Consider the following 20,948-nt stretch of genomic DNA (forward strand, 5'->3'; position numbering starts at 1 on the left):
GAGCAATCATGGCAAACAAATAGATATTCAAATCATTTTAAACTCAGGGCTGTTGAAACCTTATACTAAAGCGGCAGACTTGTCATATGAATTGACTGAAGGCTCTACCCTACTATCAGGTTCTGTTCCCACAAATGGTGTCATCACACAACTTGGTGGAGTTGCCCTCAGACAGGTTGTAAATGGCAGACCTGCAGTGACTAGAGTCACACTGATGAGTTAACCACCATATTCAGGTAAAACCATCACAAGCACCTGCATATTGCTATAATGGCCCACATTAGGGCAACATGGTGGCATTGGAACAGACAGGTTGTGACACCTGCCCTGACATAGAGCCTCCTGACATAAGAACACTATGGATGGGAATCACCTTATTGTGAGAGAGATATGACCACAGATTACCCCAGCTAGCTCTCTGTATATCCTACAGTACATATCAACTTCTTGATGCCCATAAAATCCTGAAGTCATCCCAGCTCAGTCAGCCCCTTTGTGTGTGAGTGAAGTCGGTGACAGATTACATCTAATGGCAGCAGTATATATTATTCATTGTCCTAGGATTACAAACCAAATTGTCCATTCTTCAACACAATGGTGGCTATCAGTGGTCTATGAATATGATTAACTTCTTGACATGGATCTATTTAGGGTTGAGAGAGAAACGCTGATTTTTGTAAGGGTGCCATAGGGCACCTGACACATAGTCAAGTTTACCAGTTGGGATACCCCTTGACAGTAACAAAATGATCTGGTTTACCACCCCTGCTGATTGCATGAGCAAACTTTCAACAAACTTTGCAGAATAAACACTTTTGCACCTAGTCACATTCGAGCCTCAAATCATATTTCTTGGGTGGCCAACATTTCTTTTTATTTGGGTTGTGATTGCTTACGGTAGGCCTCAGACAGTTCCTGATTTATGGGATCATTTGGAGTGTTTTCTGTAACATCATGAGGTGAATTATTCTTATTTGTCACCATTGTCACTCAGACGCTGACACGCTATCACACGATTACCCCTCCTGAATATGGAGACAACTAACAGATGGCATGACAACTCACAACTTTCTGAAACGTCTCATTCAGAGAATGTCAGAAACAGACATATAAAAAATATTTTTTAAAATCATCATACAAATAAATATGATACGTTTTTTAGTTTTAAACCGTGTGGACAATAAAGCATCACTTTCCACCCCACACCACACAGCAAAACACAAGTACCATTCATCTTTCATGGAAGCCGATGTACTTATGTCTCTGTCTGTATGTTATGACAATTCTCCTCTACCTCACACTCACACACATTAACTTTCAAACATGTCCTCTCACTCATGTCTCTCCAGCAACTACAAGCACCCCAGAGCAGTGTTGTTCTCTGGCAGACTTACAGGTATCCTCCTCCCACAATGACCAGTGTGACATCTCCAGCTCAGTCCCACCTGACCTCCTACAGCAGTACATGGGTCAGTACCATCTCAGCCCCTCCTTCCATGTCTGTGTGGTCACGCAGCCTGCCACACCGTGGCCAGATCTGTGATCCCCCATATGTGATCAGGGTTTAATACTATAACTAGTTCGTAATGTCTGTCTGTGTAGCCAGTGGCCATATGGTTCATAATCAGATTACCGCCTGAACACTGGCCTGTTTCCATACCCTCACAACAGAGGTCTTAACTCACTTGCGGGGGCAGTCATCCAACAATCAACATTACATAACACTGTGACCATTGTGTTTAACAACTTCAAACACATTTTGTATTATTCCTAATTAATCCTGTAATTCATAATCACTACAAGCAAAATGATCATGCAAGGTGCTGTAGTTGCAGTGAGGACTGAGTTTACAAGGAGCTCTACTGAATCATTTTAAATCAATTACTCAACCTTGTCTTCAATACGAAAACACAATAGTGATTCATGATAGGATTGTGGCGACACTTTGAGGTTAAAGAAAATCTGATTCCTAAGTGTTTTGGGCACAAACAAATAACCTGTAAATAGCACCATTTTCATTTTGATCATAATGTAAGAAATATTTGACAAGTGAGAGAGTGAGTGAGTTTTAGTTTTACGTCACTTTTAGCAATATTCTAGCAAATCACAGTGGGGACACCAGAAATGGGCTTCACACATTGTGCCCAGGTCAACGGCGTGATGAGTGAACGCTTTAACCACTAGGCTACCCCACCACCCCTATTTGACAAGGATCACGAATGCTATATTTCAAGAAATGATCTCATAAGCAACAAGTCATGTTTTTGTCAACATACAAAGTTGTCTCTGTCAAAATAGGAAAGTATTATTTTTATTTTTGTAAAATAAACATGACCTGTGGTCAAGAACAAAACAAAAACTAAATTCTTCACACAATACTACAACATGTTACCCGGGCACATCTCCAAACTTGAACCCCGCTACAGACATACTGGTCCAGAGCCCACCAACTTATCCAGGTAACAGCGTGTCACTGACGACTTAATGGCCGACTCTGTCCACTACAGGTGACAATCACTTCACACACGCTACCTACTTCAGTGTAATGTGTGCTAACTAAAGAGTTAATGACGGCTGGACGTTGACACGCCACTACAATACACACATCAGCTCAGCACACAATGATCCCTCTCATGTAATATTAATATCACTTGTTGACTTATCTTTCTTTATGCAATATTAACAGATCAGAATGTGTGGAGAATGTTGTACCAGACTCAGTGTACATGTTAATGCCATTAGGTCAATAACACTACATGCTTGTCTCCCTGAACAGGGGAGTCGGAACAGGTCCCCCGTACCTCCTGATCGTCTCCCTGTGTGCAGTCCCCATTAAGTCATGTCGGAGAGTCTGCTAAAGGGAAGACTGGCTGGTTGCAATGCCTGACTAATTGTATGGCCTTAGTGTCTGATGTGTGGAATGTTCATGATATCAGTCACTGGGTTGTCCAAGATTTGATGGTTTACTGACTAGTATGATGCTGCTAGAATACAGCATCAATCAACACCATTCACCCAAACTAACAATAAACAATATTCATCCAATCCCCTATCTAACACCATTCACCCAATCCCTTATCCAACATCATTCACCCAATCCCATAATCAACACCATTCACCCAATCGCCCAACAAATATCATTCATCCAGTCCTCTAATCAACACCATTCACCAAATCCCCCCAGTCAACATTTTTCATCCAATAGCCCAATCAACACCATTCATTCAATCTCCCACTCAACACCATTCACTCAATCCCCCAATCGACACCATTCACTCAATCCCCCAGACAAACAAATCCCCCTGAATGACATCTTTCACCCAATTAACACCATTCATGCAATCTCTCAATCAACACAAATCTGTAATCAACAACATTCTCCTAAACTAACAATTAATAATATTCACTTGATCCCCTAATCAACATCATTCACCCCCAATCAACATCATCCATAATAATCAACATCATCCACCCAATTTCTCCTAATCAACATCATCCACCCAATTATCCTAATCAACAATCATCATCCACGAAACCTCCAATCAACATCATTCACCCAAACTCTCAATCAACATCATCCACCTAAACTTCCAATCAACATCATTCACCCAAACCTCCCAATCAACATCATCCACCTAAACTTCCAATCAACATCATTCACCAAACCCCTCCAATCAACATCATCCACCTAAACTTCCAATCAACATCATTCACCCAAACCTCCAATCAACATCATCCACCTAAACTTCCAATCAACATCATTCTCCCAAACCTCCAATCAACATCATCCACCTAAACTTCCAATCAACATCATTCACCCAAACCTCCAATCAACATCATTCACCCAAACCTCCAATCAACATCATCCACCTAAACTTCCAATCAACATCATTCACCCAAACCTCCAATCAACATCATTCACCCAAACCTCCAATCAACATCATCCACCTAAACTTCCAATCAACATCATTCACCCAAACCTCCAATCAACATCATTCACCCAAACCCTCCAATCAACATCATCCACCCAAACTTCCAATCAACATCATTCACCCAAACCTCCAATCAACATCATCCACCCAAACTTCCAATCAACATCATCCACCCAAACCTCCAATCAACATCATCCACCAAACTTCCAATCAACATCATTCACCCAAACCTCCAATCAACATCATTCACCCAAACCTCCAATCAACATCATCCACCTAAACTTCCAATCAACATCATTCACCCAAACCTCCAATCAACATCATCCACCTAAACTTCCAATCAACATCATTCACCCAAACCTCCAATCAACATCATTCTCCCAAACCTCAAATCAACATCATCCACCTAAACTTCCAATCAACATCATTCACCCAAACCTCCAATCAACATCATTCACCCAAACCTCCAATCAACATCATCCACCTAAACTTCCAATCAACATCATTCACCCAAACCTCCAATCAACATCATTCACCCAAACTTCCAATCAACATCATTCACCCAAACTTCCAATCAACATCATTCACCCAAACTTCCAGTCAACATCATTCACCCAAACTAACAATCAACAACATTTATCCAATCCCCCAATAATCAACATTCACCCAATATCCTAATCAACACCATTCACCTTATTACCCCCAAAACATCATTCACCTATCATAGACAACACATTTACACAAATTCTTAAAAAATGATAATCAATGGAAATATTACAGAATTCCCACAGCTCTTGTGGAAATCTTCTCAGTGTATTCATCACACATTCCTCTTTGACACGGACACCTATGAAAGCAACGGCAATTCTGCAGCCATAAACCTCACAGAGAGAGATGATAATTCTATAAAATGACTTCAATCAGTGGCCAATGTATTAAAACCCATAACTCCATGAAACTACCAAACACAACACCAACCTTCAACAGGGAATGACAGCAGACAACCCCCAAATGGACCACCAACATCTCAGGAGCGAAACCCTCCAGTGTGGTAACTCCCTCACAATTAATCAGTTCAATAAAACACAGGTCAATCCTGTAGCTTGTCCTCTCCCTACAGAAGGATCACCTCAAATACCGGGCGCTCATCGGATTACAAGGTCGACAGACCGTGACCTCACTCACAACACATTCATCCAACCACAGAGGATAGGTTACATCTGGGAGTGCGCTCCGATTGCCGATAACGCCACAGATGTGTGATCTTATCTCGTCAAATGTCTCAATTGACACTGAGCATGTCACACACAGGGCATGTAGGTGGACATGGAGTCAGCTTTGTTGTAGAAATGTTCATGATGTGTGTTTTGTGATCAATGTGTGGCCATGATTGACATGTGCTGTTGTTGGGGTGAACGTGGACGGACTCCATGTGATATCAATTAATGACAGGCGACTACACCTGACAATCAAGTCAAAAGTCAGGTTACATTCATGAAAGGTTCTACTTATCAGTTGCCTAACATTTCAAATATCCAGCCATAATCATCAAGTAATTGGTTTACAACATACACACTACCTTAACTGAAAAGACATTTGGTTTTAAATGATAACAGAATGTAATCTGGTGAGATGATGTTCAATGCAAGGTAAGCTTGGTGATCAATATTGAACACAGAGGATCAGCATGCACAACAACTTAAATCTGTTTCAAGGGATCAGGCAGGCTGGGACTATATTTGATAAAATACATCATGTTACGATTACTGTTACTTGGCAGTTATATTGGGTTTATATCCCTTCCGAAGTACTGTGTAATGGTGACCAGGAAAAAACATACCACTTCTACACACTGTAATATACACAAGGAAATGTCAGGAATTTTTTTTATCTTAGTTGGGACATTTCTAGAGATTAATTACAGACTGGTCTAGAATTAAGCCAGGGGAGCAGGGTGAATACAAGAATTCCGAGATATAGTATAGAAAGTCTCAACATTACAATATTGAGTCCTTTTACTTTCTTAGCAATCAGCAACATCACGCTGACACAAGAACATAAACCCGTGCTGAGGCATCAACTAGGCTGCCCCACCGCCTCAAACAATGGATGCATCAACTATGCACACTCAAACAATATCACATGAAATCCTGTGTGATGTCATAAAGGTAGGAAGACATTATCACTTCACAATGCATTGTTCTGAAAACAATGTAACAAATATACATTAAGTAGAGGATATGATATGAGTGCCCATGTCATACTGTTTACAACACGAGTGCCTAAATGTTGGTATTTCCAGAGCGAGAGCGAGGGATATACCGATATTTAGTGATGAGTGTCGTAAACATAGTATGATATGGGCACGAATATAATATTCTGTTTATTACCGAAGTCGTCACATTGAGGAAAATAAGCCCAAATCTACTTTCAAACAAAGGCTGGCTAGCCGCAGTCACATGTAGAACGCAACATCACAGAAGAAACGTGACGTCATAGCATTGTCCATGACGTCACGTCACCATGAGAAAGTGATATTTAGCCCTAGGGCATTGTATGAAAAATATGAACCCCGTTATGTTCGCCCTCGGAGGTAATAAAACACAATACCACCCTCCCACTGTGATAGTATTTTTTATCATCATCAAAAACATCTATAGGGCATACTGAGTTATTTGTTGTTGCAGACATATCAGGCAATAGTACACAGTTGGAAGTCATGGCACCATATTTCAAGACATTTAAATAAAATACATTACACACTTTTACAGTACAAGAAAACTGTGTGGCAGGTAAATGTAATTCTTACAGACAGTGCAAATAATTTAAAAAATTCTTTTCCATAAAAGCCTTCTCACTAAATGCAGCCATTTTGGAACTTTGACTGCTTTCATAAATATTTTATGTTATGAAGAAGAGATAATCAAATATTAATACCATGACTATTTTACAAAGCAGTTTATCTGCTACGGATGCTGTGTCACGCCAACCTGGCAGTAAATGTTAGTCTTATGTGTCACAACCAGACCATCATAAATCACAGCCATTAATGATTTAATATCTGTTGTATTGATCCGGACTCAGGTCAAAGTCAGCAATAAAACAGTTGACTGGTCCCCTTGAGTCTCCAGCCGACTGAGGCATCATGTTACATCTGGACCTAGTGGAGCATGGCCAGATCTTTGGGGTAAAGCATACCCACACACAGTCAGTGGGGGTTGGGGGTGTGTCACTGGGAATACCTGGCTTGTCAGCCCATTCATTAACAGTAATCCTTGCATGTCTTCATTGTGCACATATCCCACCATACAAACAGTACTGAAGCTCACCTTTACATCTGATAATTACTTGGGAGATTGGAGTGAGTGAGTGATAATAAAACACAGGAAACCATTCACAAATATCGTATGTTTCATGGCATGTTTGATAACAGAATCCCAGGATATGTGACCCCACACATTCAACATGGGTAGCCCTAGCTGGTTGTGGCAGTCCTAACCTCCTGGTTAAGGGTGATGAAGATCTGTCCCACCCCAATATGTAACACTGTCTCCCTACCTGGCTGTGCTGGTCCTAACCTCCCGCGTAAGGATGAAGATCTGTCCCACCCTATGTAACACTGTCTCCCTACCTGGCTGTGCTAGTCCTAACCTCCCCACATAAGGGTGATGATCTACTGTCTCCCTACATGTAACTCTGTGTTAGTCCTACCCTCCCCTCCTTAAGGGTGATGAAGATCTGTCCCACCCTATATATAACACTGTCTCCCCTCCTGGTTGGATGATGAAGATCTGTAAGGATGATGAAGATCTGTTCCACCCCTATATGTAACACTGTCTCCCTACCTGGCTGTGCTGGTCCTACCCTCCTGGTTAAGGGTGATGAAGATCTGTCCCACCCCTATATGTAACACTGTCTCCCTACCTGGTTGTGCCAGTCCTACCCTCCTTGTTAAGGGTGATGAAGATCTGTCCCACCCCTATATGTAACACTGTCTCCCTACCTGGCTGTGCTGGTCCTAAGGGTGATGAAGATCTGTCCCACCCCTATATGTAACACTGTCTCCCTACCTGGTTGTGCCAGTCCTACCCTCCTGGTTAAGTATGATGAAGATCTGTCCCACCCTTATATGTAACACTGTCTCCCCTCCTGGTTAAGGGTGATGAAGATCTGTCCCACCCCTATATGTAACACTGTCTCCTACCTGGCTGTGCTGGTCCTACCCTCCTGGTTAAGGGTGATGAAGATCTGTTCCACCCCTATATGTAACACTGTCTCCCTACCTGGCTGTGCTGGTCCTACCCTCCTGGTTAAGGGTGATGAAGATCTGTCCCACCCCTATATGTAACACTGTCTCCCTACCTGGCTGTGCTGGTCCTACCCTCCCAAAAGGTTAAGGTGATGAAGATCTGTCCCACCCCTATATGTAACACTGTCTCCCTACCTGTCTCCCTACTGCTGGCTGTGCTGGTCCTACCCTCCTGGTTAAGGGTGATGAAGATCTGTCCCACCCCTATATGTAACACTGTCTCCCTACCTGGCTGTGCTGGTCCTACCCTCCCGGTTAAGGGTGATGAAGATCTGTCCCACCCCTATATGTAACACTGTCTCCCTACCTGGCTGTGTTGGTCCTACCCTCCTGGTTAAGGGTGATGAAGATCTGTCCCACCCCTATATGTAACACTGTCTCCCTACCTGGCTGTGCTGGTCCTACCCTCCTGGTTAAGGGTGATGAAGATCTGTCCCACCCTATATGTAACACTGTCTCCCTACCTGGCTGTGTTGGTCCTACCCTCCTGGTTAAGGGTGATGAAGATCTGTCCCACCCCTTATATGTAACACTGTCTCCCTCCTGGTTGTGCTGGTGATGAAGATCTGTTCCACCCCTATATGTAACACTGTCTCCCTACCTGGCTGTGTTGGTCCTACCCTCCTGGTTAAGGGTGATGAAGATCTGTCCCACCCTATATGTAACACTGTCTCCCTACCTGGCTGTGTTGGTCCTACCCTCCTGGTTAAGGGTGATGAAGATCTGTCCCACCCCTATATGTAACACTGTCTCCCTACCTGGCTGTGTTGGTCCTACCCTCCTGGTTAAGGGTGATGAAGATCTGTCCCACCCCTATATGTAACACTGTCTCCCTACCTGGCTGTGTTGGTCCTACCCTCCTGGTTAAGGGGTGATGAAGATCTGTCCCACCCTATATGTAACACTGTCTCCCTACCTGGCTGTGTTGGTCCTACTCCCACTGCCTCCTGGTTAAAAGGGTGATGAAGATCTGTCCCACCCCTATATGTAACACTGTCTCCCTACCTGGCTGTGTTGGTCCTACCCTCCTGGTTAAGGGTGATGAAGATCTGTCCCACCCTATATGTAACACTGTCTCCCTACCTGGCTGTGTTGGTCCTGCACCTCCTGGTTAAGGGTGATGAAGATCTGTCCCACCCCTATATGTAACACTGTCTCCCTACCTGGCTGTGTTGGTCCTACCCTCCTGGTTAGGGTGATGAAGATCTGTCCCACCCTATATGTAACACTGTCTCCCTACCTGGCTGTGCTGGTCCTACCCTCCTACCCTCCTGTTAAGGGTGATGAAGATCTGTCCCACCCCTATATGTAACACTGTCTCCCTACCTGGCTGTGTTGGTCCTACCCTCCTGGTTAAGGGTGATGAAGATCTGTCCCACCCCTATATGTAACACTGTCTCCCTACCTGGCTGTGTGCTGGTCCTACCCTCCCAGGTTAAGGGTGATGAAGATCTGTCCCACCCTATATGTAACACTGTCTCCCTACCTGGCTGTGCTTGGTCCTACCCTCCTGGTTAAGGGTGATGAAGATCTGTCCCACCCTATATGTAACACTGTCTCCCTACCTGGCTGTGCTGGTCCTACCCTCCTGGTTAAGGGTGATGAAGATCTGTCCCACCCCTATATGTAACACTGTCTCCCTACCTGGCTGTGCTGGTCCTACCCTCCTGGTTAAGGGTGATGAAGATCTGTTTCTCCCAGCTGCTCTTGCCAGAAGCTGGTACAGCTGCAATCAAGCACACAAGTGTGAACTGTTGTATCTTACTAACACTGTACTACCAGCTAGGTCAAATACAATAGAATGTTTACTGTATCAAACATATATACCATGCATGACCATAGATAAGCTGAATTTGTGACGATCAAAAAAAGCAGTTTGTAGAAAGTCTCAACATTACAATGGTCCTTTTGTCATGCAGGCACAAGAACATACTTACTGACTGATTGAGTTTGGTTTTCGCTGGCTTTTTAGCAATATTCCAGCAACATCACGGTGGGGGACACCAGAAATGGGCTTCACACATTGTGTACCCATGTGATTCGAACCGGTCCCTGGTAATGAGCCAACCCTCTAACCACTAGGCTACCCACAGCTACAAAGAACATGAAGTGGATGCATCAATAATGCACACTCAAACAATATCACATGAAATCCTGTGTGATGTCATAAAGGTAGGAAGACATTATCACTTCACAATGCATTGTTCTGAAAACAATGTAACAAATATCCATTAAGTAGAGGTATGAGTATGAGTGCCCATGTCATACTGTTTACAACAGGTGCCTAAATGTTGGTATTTCCAGAGGCGGCGGGGATATACCGATATTTAGTGATGAATAAATGGCTTATAGTATGATATGGGCAATACTAATATTCTGTTTATTACAGTCGTCACATTGGGAAAATAAGCCCAAATCTACTTTCAAACAAGGCTGGCTAGCCGCCCGTCACATGGTATCACAGAAGAAGCGTGGCGATCATAGCATTGTCCATGGCGATCGTCACCCTATGAAAGTGATATTTAGCCCTAGGGCATTGTATGAAAAATATGAACCCCCTATATGTTGGCTACTGTGTAGGTAATAAAACACAATACCACCCTCCCGCTGTGATGGTATTTTTTTCATCATCAAAAACATCTATAGGGCATACTGAGTTATTTGTTGTTGCAGACATATCAGGCAATGAGTACACAGCTGGAAGTCATGGTGACCATATTTCAAGACATTTAAATAAAAATACATTAAGCACACTTTACAGGTACAAGAAAACTGTGTGGCAGGTAAATGTAATTCTACAGACAGTGCAAATAATTTAAAAATTCTTTTTCCATAAAAAGCCTCACTAAATGCAGCCATTTTGGAACTTTGACTGCTTTCTTACAAATATTTTATAAGCCACGTAAGAAGAGATAATCAGAAATATTGATACCATGACTATTTTACAAAGAAGTATATCTGCTTACGGATGCTGTGTCACGCCTACCTGGCTGTAAATGTTGGTCTTATGTGTCACAACCAGACCATCATAAATCACAGCTTGATTAATGATTTAATATCTGCTGTATTGATCCGACTCGTGGTCAAAGTCGGCAATAAAACAGTTGACTGGTCCCCCTTGAGTCTCCAGCCCACTGAGGCATCATGTTACATCTGGACCCTAGTGGAGCATGGCTGTAGATCTTTGGCCTACCCTCCTGGTTAAGGGTGATGAAGATCTGTCCCACCCCTATATGTAACACTGTCTCCCTACCTGGCTGTCCACCCCCCTGGTTAAGGGTCTCCCCTACCTGGCTGTGCTGGTCCCACCCTAGGGTGATGATCTACTGTCTCCTACCTTGCTGTGCTAGTCCTACCCTCCTGGTTAAGGGTGATGAAGATCTGTCCCACCCCTATATGTAACACTGTCTCCCTACCTGGCTGTGTTGGTCCTACCCTCCTGGTTAAGGGTGATGAAGATCTGTCCCACCCTATATGTAACACTGTCTCCCTAACCTGGCTGTGTTGGTCCTACCCTCCTGGTTAAGGGGTGATGAAGATCTGTCCCACCCCTATATGTAACACTGTCTCCCTACCTGGCTGTGTTGGTCCTACCCTCCTGGTTATGGGTGAAAGATCTGTCCCACCCCTATATGTAACACTGTCTCCCTACCTGGCTGTGCTGGTCCTACCCTCCTGGTTAAGGGGTGATGAAGATCTGTCCCACCCCTATATGTAACACTGTCTCCTACCTGGCTGTGTTGGTCCTACCCTCCTGGTTAAGGGTGATGAAGATCTGTCCCACCCCTATATGTAACACTGTCTCCCTACCTGGCTGTGTTGGTCCTACCCTCCTGGTTAAGGGTGATGAAGATCTGTCCCACCCCTATATGTAACACTGTCTCCCTACCTGGCTGTGCTAGTCCTACCCTCCTGGTTAAGGGTGATGAAGATCTGTCCCACCCCTATATGTAACACTGTCTCCCTACCTGGCTGTGCCAGTCCTACCCTCCTGGTTAAGGGTGATGAAGATCTGTCCCACCCCTATATGTAACACTGTCTCCCTACCTGGCTGTGCTGGTCCTACCCTCCTGGTTAAGGGTGATGAAGATCTGTCCCACCCCTATATGTAACACTGTCTCCCTACCTGGCTGTGCTGGTCCTACCCTCCTGGTTAAGGGTGATGAAGATCTGTTTCTCCTTCAGCAGCATGTCACTGAGGTGTCGAATCTCCTGCAGCTGCTCTGCCAGAAGCTGGTACAGCTGCAACAAAGCACACAAGTGTGAACTGTTGTATCTTACTAACACTGTACTACCAACTAGGTCAAATACAATAGAATGTTTACTGTATCAAACATATATACCATGCATGACCATAGATAAGCTGAATTTTGACGATCAAAAAAGCAGTTTGTAGAAAGGGGTCAGCTTATCTAAAGGTTGCACTTTCATCAAACTTATCTTTCTGGGCCTAGATTTTCGAAGCTCTCTTAGCGCTAAGATAGTCGTAAGTTAATGTTAATGTATGGCACTTACGACTACCTTAGCGCTAAGAGAGCTTCGAAAATCTAGGCCCTGGTTGTTAGTAAATATTATCACATTGCTTTGTGTGAATGAACAAAAGAAAATGACTTTAAGTCCTCAAGGTCTGTCTCTGAAACTGAATACGACTACCGATGACATCTGCCACTGCCTGCCACCTACCTTCATGTCATCGGTGCCACTCTGCCTCTCCTTCAACTCGTGCAGAAGGTTGCGGTTGGCACGTTCACTCTCCAGGACACTCCGGTTCTTCTCTGCCATCAGCTCCTACATCAACAACACCAGCTACGTCACAAGACACATACATCCAACAGCACCACACAACACTGAGCAAGAACTTCCTACAACCGGAGACCATGAAAGCACTGTCAGGTTTTTAATAAGGTATTGTGTTAGGTTATCTCACAATGAGTGAGTGAATGAGTTAAGTTTTACGCCGCACTCAGCAATATTCCAGCTATATGGCGGTATCTCACAACGAATGTATATCATGCAGTGAGGGGATGAGTGACATGTTTCAGCACATGTGATATTACATTACATCAACTTCCTCAATAATAATAATAATAATAATAATAATAATAAAGTGTCCATTTATATAGCGCCAAACTCTACACTAGGTATGCTCATAGCGCTAACAATCAAGGCACAGCACATTATTACCCCGGATAACCCAAGCTGCCTGTTAGGCGCTAGAAGGTTTTAGTCATATGACTTTTTCCACCGGGTACCCATTTTCCTGCTGGGTGAACAGAGACAATTTTTAACAAACTCACTTGCCTAAGGTGAGACCACATGTGTCACATGTGCTACGTTGTGGGGCAGGACTCATGTCCTAGAAACTCTCAGGAGTCAAGCTGCCAAACAACTCAATGAGGATACCATGGCTACACTTTACACATACCATACGGACCTCAACCCAGTTTGTGGTGTTAAGGCCTCAGGCTATCCGCTGCTTGTCTATCATGGACGCCCTGGACAGTGTCCAGTGAACCTGTCACTCACCTCAAGGAGCTTGTCCTTCTCTCGCAGCTGATCCCGGAGAAGACGGAGACGACTGCCATCACCACCGTTGTACTCCAGTGCATCCTGGGAACAATACAAACACTTTTCAGGCTCTTTTATTCAATTGTTTGACAGGCTTTCTTAGAAGTCGATGGATGACAAAATAAATACAGCTTTTAGAACACAACTCCTTTAAATTGTGTTTAGCAATGTTTTGATCTAGATTGTGTAAACTGAGATTAGATTGTATAAATTTTGTCTGTTCTGTCAATCACCTTATTGCAAACAGCCACCTGAAGTGTAATGTAACCCTGTGGCAAGTCTAGAGTGCTACAAGATCCTGTGACCCACCTAGAATACCACAAGACCCTGTGACCCATCTAGAATACCACAAGACCCTGTGACCCATCTAGAATACCACAATACCCTGTGACCCATCTAGAATACCACAAGACCCTGTGACCCATCTAGAATACCACAAGACCCTGTGACCCACCTTGAGTACCACATTATCCCATGTCTGGGCTAGAATACTACATGATCCTGGGACCCAGCTAGAATACCACATGACCTAGCTAGAATGCTAAATGACCCAGATAAAATGCCACATGACCCACCTAGAAGGCCACATGACCCTGTGACTCACCTCGAGAACCACATGACCCTGTGACCCAACTAATGAGCCACATGACCCACCTAGAAGGCCACATGACCCTGTGACCCACCTAGAATGCCACATGACCCTGTTACCCAGCTAGAGTGCCACCACATTACCCTGTGACCCACCTACAATGCCACAATGACCCACCTAGAATGCTACATGACCCTGTTACCCAGCTAGAGTGCCACATGACCCAGCTAGAGTGCCACATGACCCACCTGGCTGGGAGTGCCACATGACCCAGCTGACCCACCATGACCCTGTAACCACCTGGAACCTGGAGAGCCACATGACCCAGCTTAGAGTGCCAAATGACCCACCTGGAGAGCCACATGACCCAGCTAGAGTGCCACATGACCCTGTGACCCACCTGGAGAGCCACATGACCCAGTTAGAGTGCCACATGACCCTGTTACCCACCTGGAGAGCCACATGACCCAGCTAGAGTGCCACATGACCCTGTGACCCACCTAGAATGCCACATGACCCACCTAGAATGCCACATGACCTGTGACCCAACTAAAGAGCCACATGACCCTGTGACCCAACTAAAGAGCTCACATGACCCTGTGACCCACCTAGAATGCCACATGATCCAGCTAGAGTGCCACATGACCCAACTTCAATGCCACATGACCATGTGACACACTCAGAGTGAAAATGATCCTGTGACCCGTCTCTGGTACTATGGTACTATGTGACCCTGTGACCCACCTCTGGTACTATGTGACCCGGCTAAAGCTTGACTCACCTGTAGTGCTGCATCCTTGTCAGCCAATAGTGCCTCCAGGTGTTTGACAGCCCTCCGCTTGTCCTCCATCATCCTTGCTTGACCGTCCACAGCAGCCTGACAATACCATGTCATTCAGTGAGTGAGTATTACAAGCCAATGCTATACCACTAGGCTACCCCACAGCCCAAACACCATGTCAACTGACCATCAAAACACATCAAGTGCAAGAGACAGGACAACAAAGGCATGTTTTGGTCTTATCACGTACTTTGTCACATTTAATCCTGTGAGGACTAACAGAGTGAGTTAGTGAGTGAGTTTAGTTTTACGCTGCTTTTAGCAATATTCCAGCAATATCACAGCGGGGACACCACAAATGGGCTTCACACATTGTACCCATGTGGGGAATTGAACCTGGGTCTTCGGCGTGACAAGCGAGCGCTTTAACCACTAGGCTACCCCACTGCCCTGAGGACTGAGAGAAGCTAAATGAATTGTTTCAAAGTACAGATAAGAACCCTGGTAGATATCTAACACATCTGATTGAGACATCCACCCACCTCAAGTTCCTGCTGTGCTGTCCTGAGTTGTCCTGTCAGTTGTCGGACGTAACTGTCTCTGTCCCCTGTCTCACCATCAAGTGCCTGCAACCACATCATTATCATCATCATTGTGCACCACACATAGACATCATGGATGGGAGATTTAAGGTTTATGCCTCATAACCAAAGTGACTACAATATATTACTAATTGTCAAACATCCTAAGTAATAACAGTTTGTTTGACTTCCTCAATGAGGAAACAGTTTAAAGAGGTTTAGTTCTCTTGTCAATATAACAATGACTCTTCTGAATGTAAATTTATGTTGTGAAATCCCAACTGAACACTATTCCAGTTGAGTGAGTGAGTGAGTGAGTTTGGTTTTACGTCAATTTTAGCAATATTTCAGCAATATCACGGCAGGGGACACCAGAAATGGGCTTCACACATTGTACCCATGTGGGGAATCGAACCCCGGGTCTTCGGGGTGACGAGCCAACACTTTAACCACTAGGCTACCCCACCGCCCTAAATAATCTAGCTTGAATAGCTTGATATTACTAGTAACAAACCACATCATGGGTTTGGTTTGTTGTTTTACACCACACTCAGCAATATTCCAGCTATATAGCAGCAGTCTGTAAATAATCAAGTCTGGACCATGCAATCTAGTGATCAACAGCATGAGCATCAATCTACCCAATTGGGATATGATGACATGTGAGTCAGCAAGCCTGACCACTCGACCCCTTTATTCGCCTCTTACGATAAGCTTGGGTTACTGAAGACCAATTCTAAACCAGATCTTCACGGGTTCCAAACCATGGGAGTACGTTGACAAAATATCAACTATAATCTATAAATAACCCCTAAATCCATAGGCTGCTTTCTACGTCTATCTCATAGGTTGTTGGGAAAATCCCAAACGACTGACTGACTGACTGAGTTTGGTTTTACGCCGCTTTTAGCAATATTCCAGCAGCATCACGGCAGGGGACACCAGAAATGGGCTTCACACTAATCCCAAACGGGAAATGCAACACCTCCAAACACCAAACTCACCTGCAGGGCGTCTTCTGCTGCCTTCAGCTGGCGTTTGGTGTCCTCCAAGTCGGCGTCATGCCCTGCCAACTTCTGCTTCAAGTTCCTCAACTCTTGGTTCTTCTCTGCCAGAGCCTTGTGCAGGTCGCCCACACCAACCTACAACGCAACAAGACCCTCACAACACTGAAGCCACATCCGTGTCCATCAATAACACTATCTCCTCTGTGGTACCATGGACCGAGTGGACCTCATTATACTGAAGAGATCTGAGCGATGGTATCTGGTGTTGTCGTGTATACTGCTCTACAAGGCAAGGAGGAAATGACTGATGCCATGGTGTCAGTACACTGTGTCTGAGTGGTGTGTCAACCATAAACTGAGACATGGCATCTCGGTATAGACTGGCAGTTAGTGCATACTGGTACAGGAAGTCATACACATCATTATAGCACAGCAATCTGGAACATAACATTACAGGGCTCCAGATAAGGGCCGTATCGGCGTATGTACGGATAAAAAATATGCAAGATACAGTAGGAATTAATTTAGAAAACGTAGCACATACGGACCACTGCATTGCTGCACTGTCTTAGAATCATTTACAGACGTATTTATCTGAAAAAGTATTGTTTTATTGTTTATTGACCTGTTTACACAAGAGTAGCAATGTTGTGGTGCATATATGAAACGAAACACAAGATTACCGATCCGCAAAATTCCACTCAGTACTCTAAATGTACTCTTAAGTTTTTCCAGTACTCTTATATTGCAAAAATAAGGAGTACGTACTCCTGATGTTGAAAAATTATCTGGAGCCCTGCATTAGATGAAATTGTGGCTCCACGTCCATGTATGGACTGTATCCTTCCATCACACTTAATCTGGCCCACCGACCCTAGACGTAACTGTTCTTCTTGATACCCCATATTGTCACCAAGTATTGTCATTATTTGTCTTTATTATTAGCAATGTTATTAGCTACATATGTATGGGGTCCCAAGGATCAAATACGACAGAAGACCTGAAAGCCCCCCCTCCCTTCTACCAAATCATTGTTCTGTGACCTACCTGGCCGTCCTGGGACAGAAGTCCGACATACTCCTGCAGCTGCTTGTCCTTGTCCTTTAGTCTATCCTCCAGGACCTTCAGCAAGTCTCCCTTCATCTTCACCTCGTTCTGTGCATCATCCAGCAGACGCTGCAACAGAGAGTAGGTACAGCAGGTGCTATCAGCTGATCTATCCTTCATCACAATGATTATTTCAGCTGTGAGCAAGTAGTGGTTCTCTGTCCTCGCTTAGTCCCTTGTTTAGCACAAACCCACAGCTAATGGAGAAATATCAAAATGGAGTTGTTCCACCTAAAATCTCACCTTGACTTGCCTGTCCACCATGTAAGTCAATATCTCACCTTGTAGAGCTGTGCCTGTCCACCAAGTAAGTCAATATCTCACCTTGTAGAGCTGTGCCTGTCCACCACGTAAGTCAATATCTCACCTTGTAGAGCTGTGCCTGTCCACCATGTAAGTCAATATTTCACATTGTAGTGCTGTGCCTGTCCACCATGTTAGTCAATATCTCACCTTGTAGTGATGTGCCTGTCCACCATGTAAGTCAATATTTCACATTGTAGTGATGTGCCTGTCCACCATGTAAGTCAATATCTCACCTTGTAGTGATGTGCCTGTCCACCACGTTAGTCAATATTTCACATTGTAGTGATGTGCCTGTCCACCATGTAAGTCAATATTTCACATTGTAGTGATGTGCCTGTCCACCACGTTAGTCAATATCTCACCTTGTAGTGATGTGCCTGTCCACCATGTAAGTCAATATTTCACATTGTAGTGATGTGCCTGTCCACCACGTTAGTCAATATCTCACCTTGTAGTGCTGTGCCTGTCCACCACGTTAGTCAATATCTCACCTTGTAGTGATGTGCCTGTCCACCACGTTAGACAATATCTCACCTTGTAGTGATGTGCCTGTCCGTCCAGTCTGTCCTGGGCCTGGTCTCTCTCCTGCTGCAGCTGCTCCTGGAGAGTCTGAAACATACCCACTCACTTAGCTCGAACCTTTTTGCACATCAAGGATAGTTATACTATCTCATGGAGCATCCCCACACTCCTACACACACACACTCTGACCACTCCTTGTCTCTATCATCCTCTACCTTCACTCGTTCTCTCTGACCACCTACTGTTGTTTCTCTCCACCCATCCTTCACTCATCCCAACCATGTTCCTCTGTATTACTCCAGCAGAACAGACCACATCACAACTACTGTCCTTATATAAGGAAACCTCACCTCGAGGGACTTTTCACTCTGTTGGAGGGCATTCTCTGCCTTGCCCAGCAAGTCCTTGAAGTTGCCCAGCTCACCATCCTTCTTGCCCAGAGCACGCATCAGATTCTACAAGCAAAAACACCACAGTTCACACACAGCTGGTGACAGAAAGTGACCTTCAACAATCAGGGTGCTGTTGTACAAAGCGATCTTAACGCTAAGATGACCGTAACTCCTATACCTTAACATAGACTTAAGGTAGTCTCAGCGCTAAGGTGACCGTAACTCCCATACAACATAGACTTAAGGTAGCTGGTGACCGTTACCTTAACATAGACTTAAGGTAGCCTTAGCGCTAAGGTGACCGTAACTCCCATACCTTAACATAGACTTAAGGTAGACTTAGCGCTAGGTTGTTTTGTACAACGGCACCCAGGACTATCTGCATGTGTGCTTGCTTGCTTCCACTGTCAGCTGTATTCCAGCTGTGTGAGGGCAACACGACAGAAGAAGGGTCTTCATTGTGTGACCCTGCACAACAAGGTTAGACAAGATGTCGCCATGCAGAATACGCTGATGGATGGAATATCAAACCTGCACTGTACATGCACACTGAAACTAACACTGACTTTATCTGTATTCTACTTCATACCTAACCAAACTTCAAACCCAAAAAGAATATTTCCTGTCTTGACAACCCAACCAGAAACAAGGTGTAGAGCCAAACTATTCAGCGATACTCCCTCTTGGCAAGAAAGGAATAGCGCTGACAGAAAGAATAGCTCTGATACATAAACTAACACTGTGAACGTTATACAACAAAGGGGTTACTTGTTAAAATACAACACTAAACTACCTATTTTAGAATTAAGTGTAATTGGAAGCTCAACATTATCATGATTCCTAACTTCTTGACACATGTCACAGCAGGTTCACTATATTCTACACTATGAGATGTATAACTAATACATCGTGAATACACATGCTAGCATCACCATCTTCTGTAACTTCGTCACGATATAGCTGAAATATTGCCGATGTGACGTTAAATATTAACTCACTCACTCACTCTTCTGTAACTCCAGAAACCAATGCCTCACTCACTGGTATTTCGTAAGTTTCATCTTGCTACAATAAACACCCGCTACTGCCCACTATATTCTATCTTAGCATGATATACCATCTATATTTACCACATTATTCTATCTTAGCATGATACACCATCTATATTGCCTCCTTTATTCTATCTTAGCATGTGTTGATCACTGGTTTCTGGTCCAGACTCGATTATTTACAAACCGCAGCCATATAGCTGGAATATTGCTGAGTGCGGCGTAAAAAACTCAATCACTCATATTTTAGCATGATACATTATCTATACTGCCCACTTGGAGTTGAGACCAATCTCCTGCAACAAGTTATACCTCAAGCTGGAGTTCATTTTCTCGTAGAGTTTGCTCAAGCCGGGCTATTTTAGCATCAGTGCCGTCCATGTCTGTCTGAAAGGTCTCCTCGGCCTGGTTATTGATGACACACAAAACACGCAACACAAGTCAACACAACCAAAGTTAGTCAACACAATCAACAGCAATATATACATAATCCACACACGGAATGTTGTACTGACCATCTGGCAACGATGGGAAGGGGAGACAACTGCCACCAAATATTGAATGGATGCTGATAGTAGGGGAGAGTAATCTCACCTTGTATGCCATGGAAATATTTCAATTTGATGGGGTTCATTTGGCTCAGATATTCCATAAGGATATAAGATGGTAACAAGTTTCAAAATATTGTTTATCATGCTCATTACGGTCAGTTAAACATTGCCTCAAATGATATACTATGAGCATGAAATAATCATGAAAAACATGCTGTCTACTTTATCTGTGTTTTAACATAAAATATTTAATC

The 20,948-nt window shown here is 44.0% G+C and overlaps 1 protein-coding gene across 3 annotated transcripts in view; it reads right to left on the reverse strand.

Annotated features, from left to right (window-relative positions):
• The window catches only part of LOC124267399 (centrosome-associated protein CEP250-like), an 83,846-nt gene that overhangs the window by 9,468 nt on the left and 53,430 nt on the right, over window positions 1-20,948 (reverse strand). For all 3 annotated transcript variants that reach the window (XM_046702309.1, XM_046702310.1, XM_046702308.1), the window contains 10 exons: window positions 20,456-20,548; window positions 19,053-19,157; window positions 18,715-18,789; window positions 17,815-17,943; window positions 16,765-16,902; window positions 15,722-15,805; window positions 15,180-15,275; window positions 13,768-13,851; window positions 12,925-13,029; window positions 12,368-12,483 (listed from right to left, as the gene is read on the reverse strand). In XM_046702309.1, coding sequence (XP_046558265.1) covers window positions 12,368-12,483; window positions 12,925-13,029; window positions 13,768-13,851; window positions 15,180-15,275; window positions 15,722-15,805; window positions 16,765-16,902; window positions 17,815-17,943; window positions 18,715-18,789; window positions 19,053-19,157; window positions 20,456-20,548 — 1,025 coding nt within the window. The remainder of the gene's footprint in view (window positions 1-12,367; window positions 12,484-12,924; window positions 13,030-13,767; window positions 13,852-15,179; window positions 15,276-15,721; window positions 15,806-16,764; window positions 16,903-17,814; window positions 17,944-18,714; window positions 18,790-19,052; window positions 19,158-20,455; window positions 20,549-20,948) is intronic.

Source organism: Haliotis rubra, unplaced genomic scaffold (genome assembly GCF_003918875.1).
Source record: "Haliotis rubra isolate DU_JTF1 unplaced genomic scaffold, ASM391887v1 Scf131, whole genome shotgun sequence".
NCBI lineage: Eukaryota > Metazoa > Mollusca > Gastropoda > Lepetellida > Haliotidae > Haliotis > Haliotis rubra.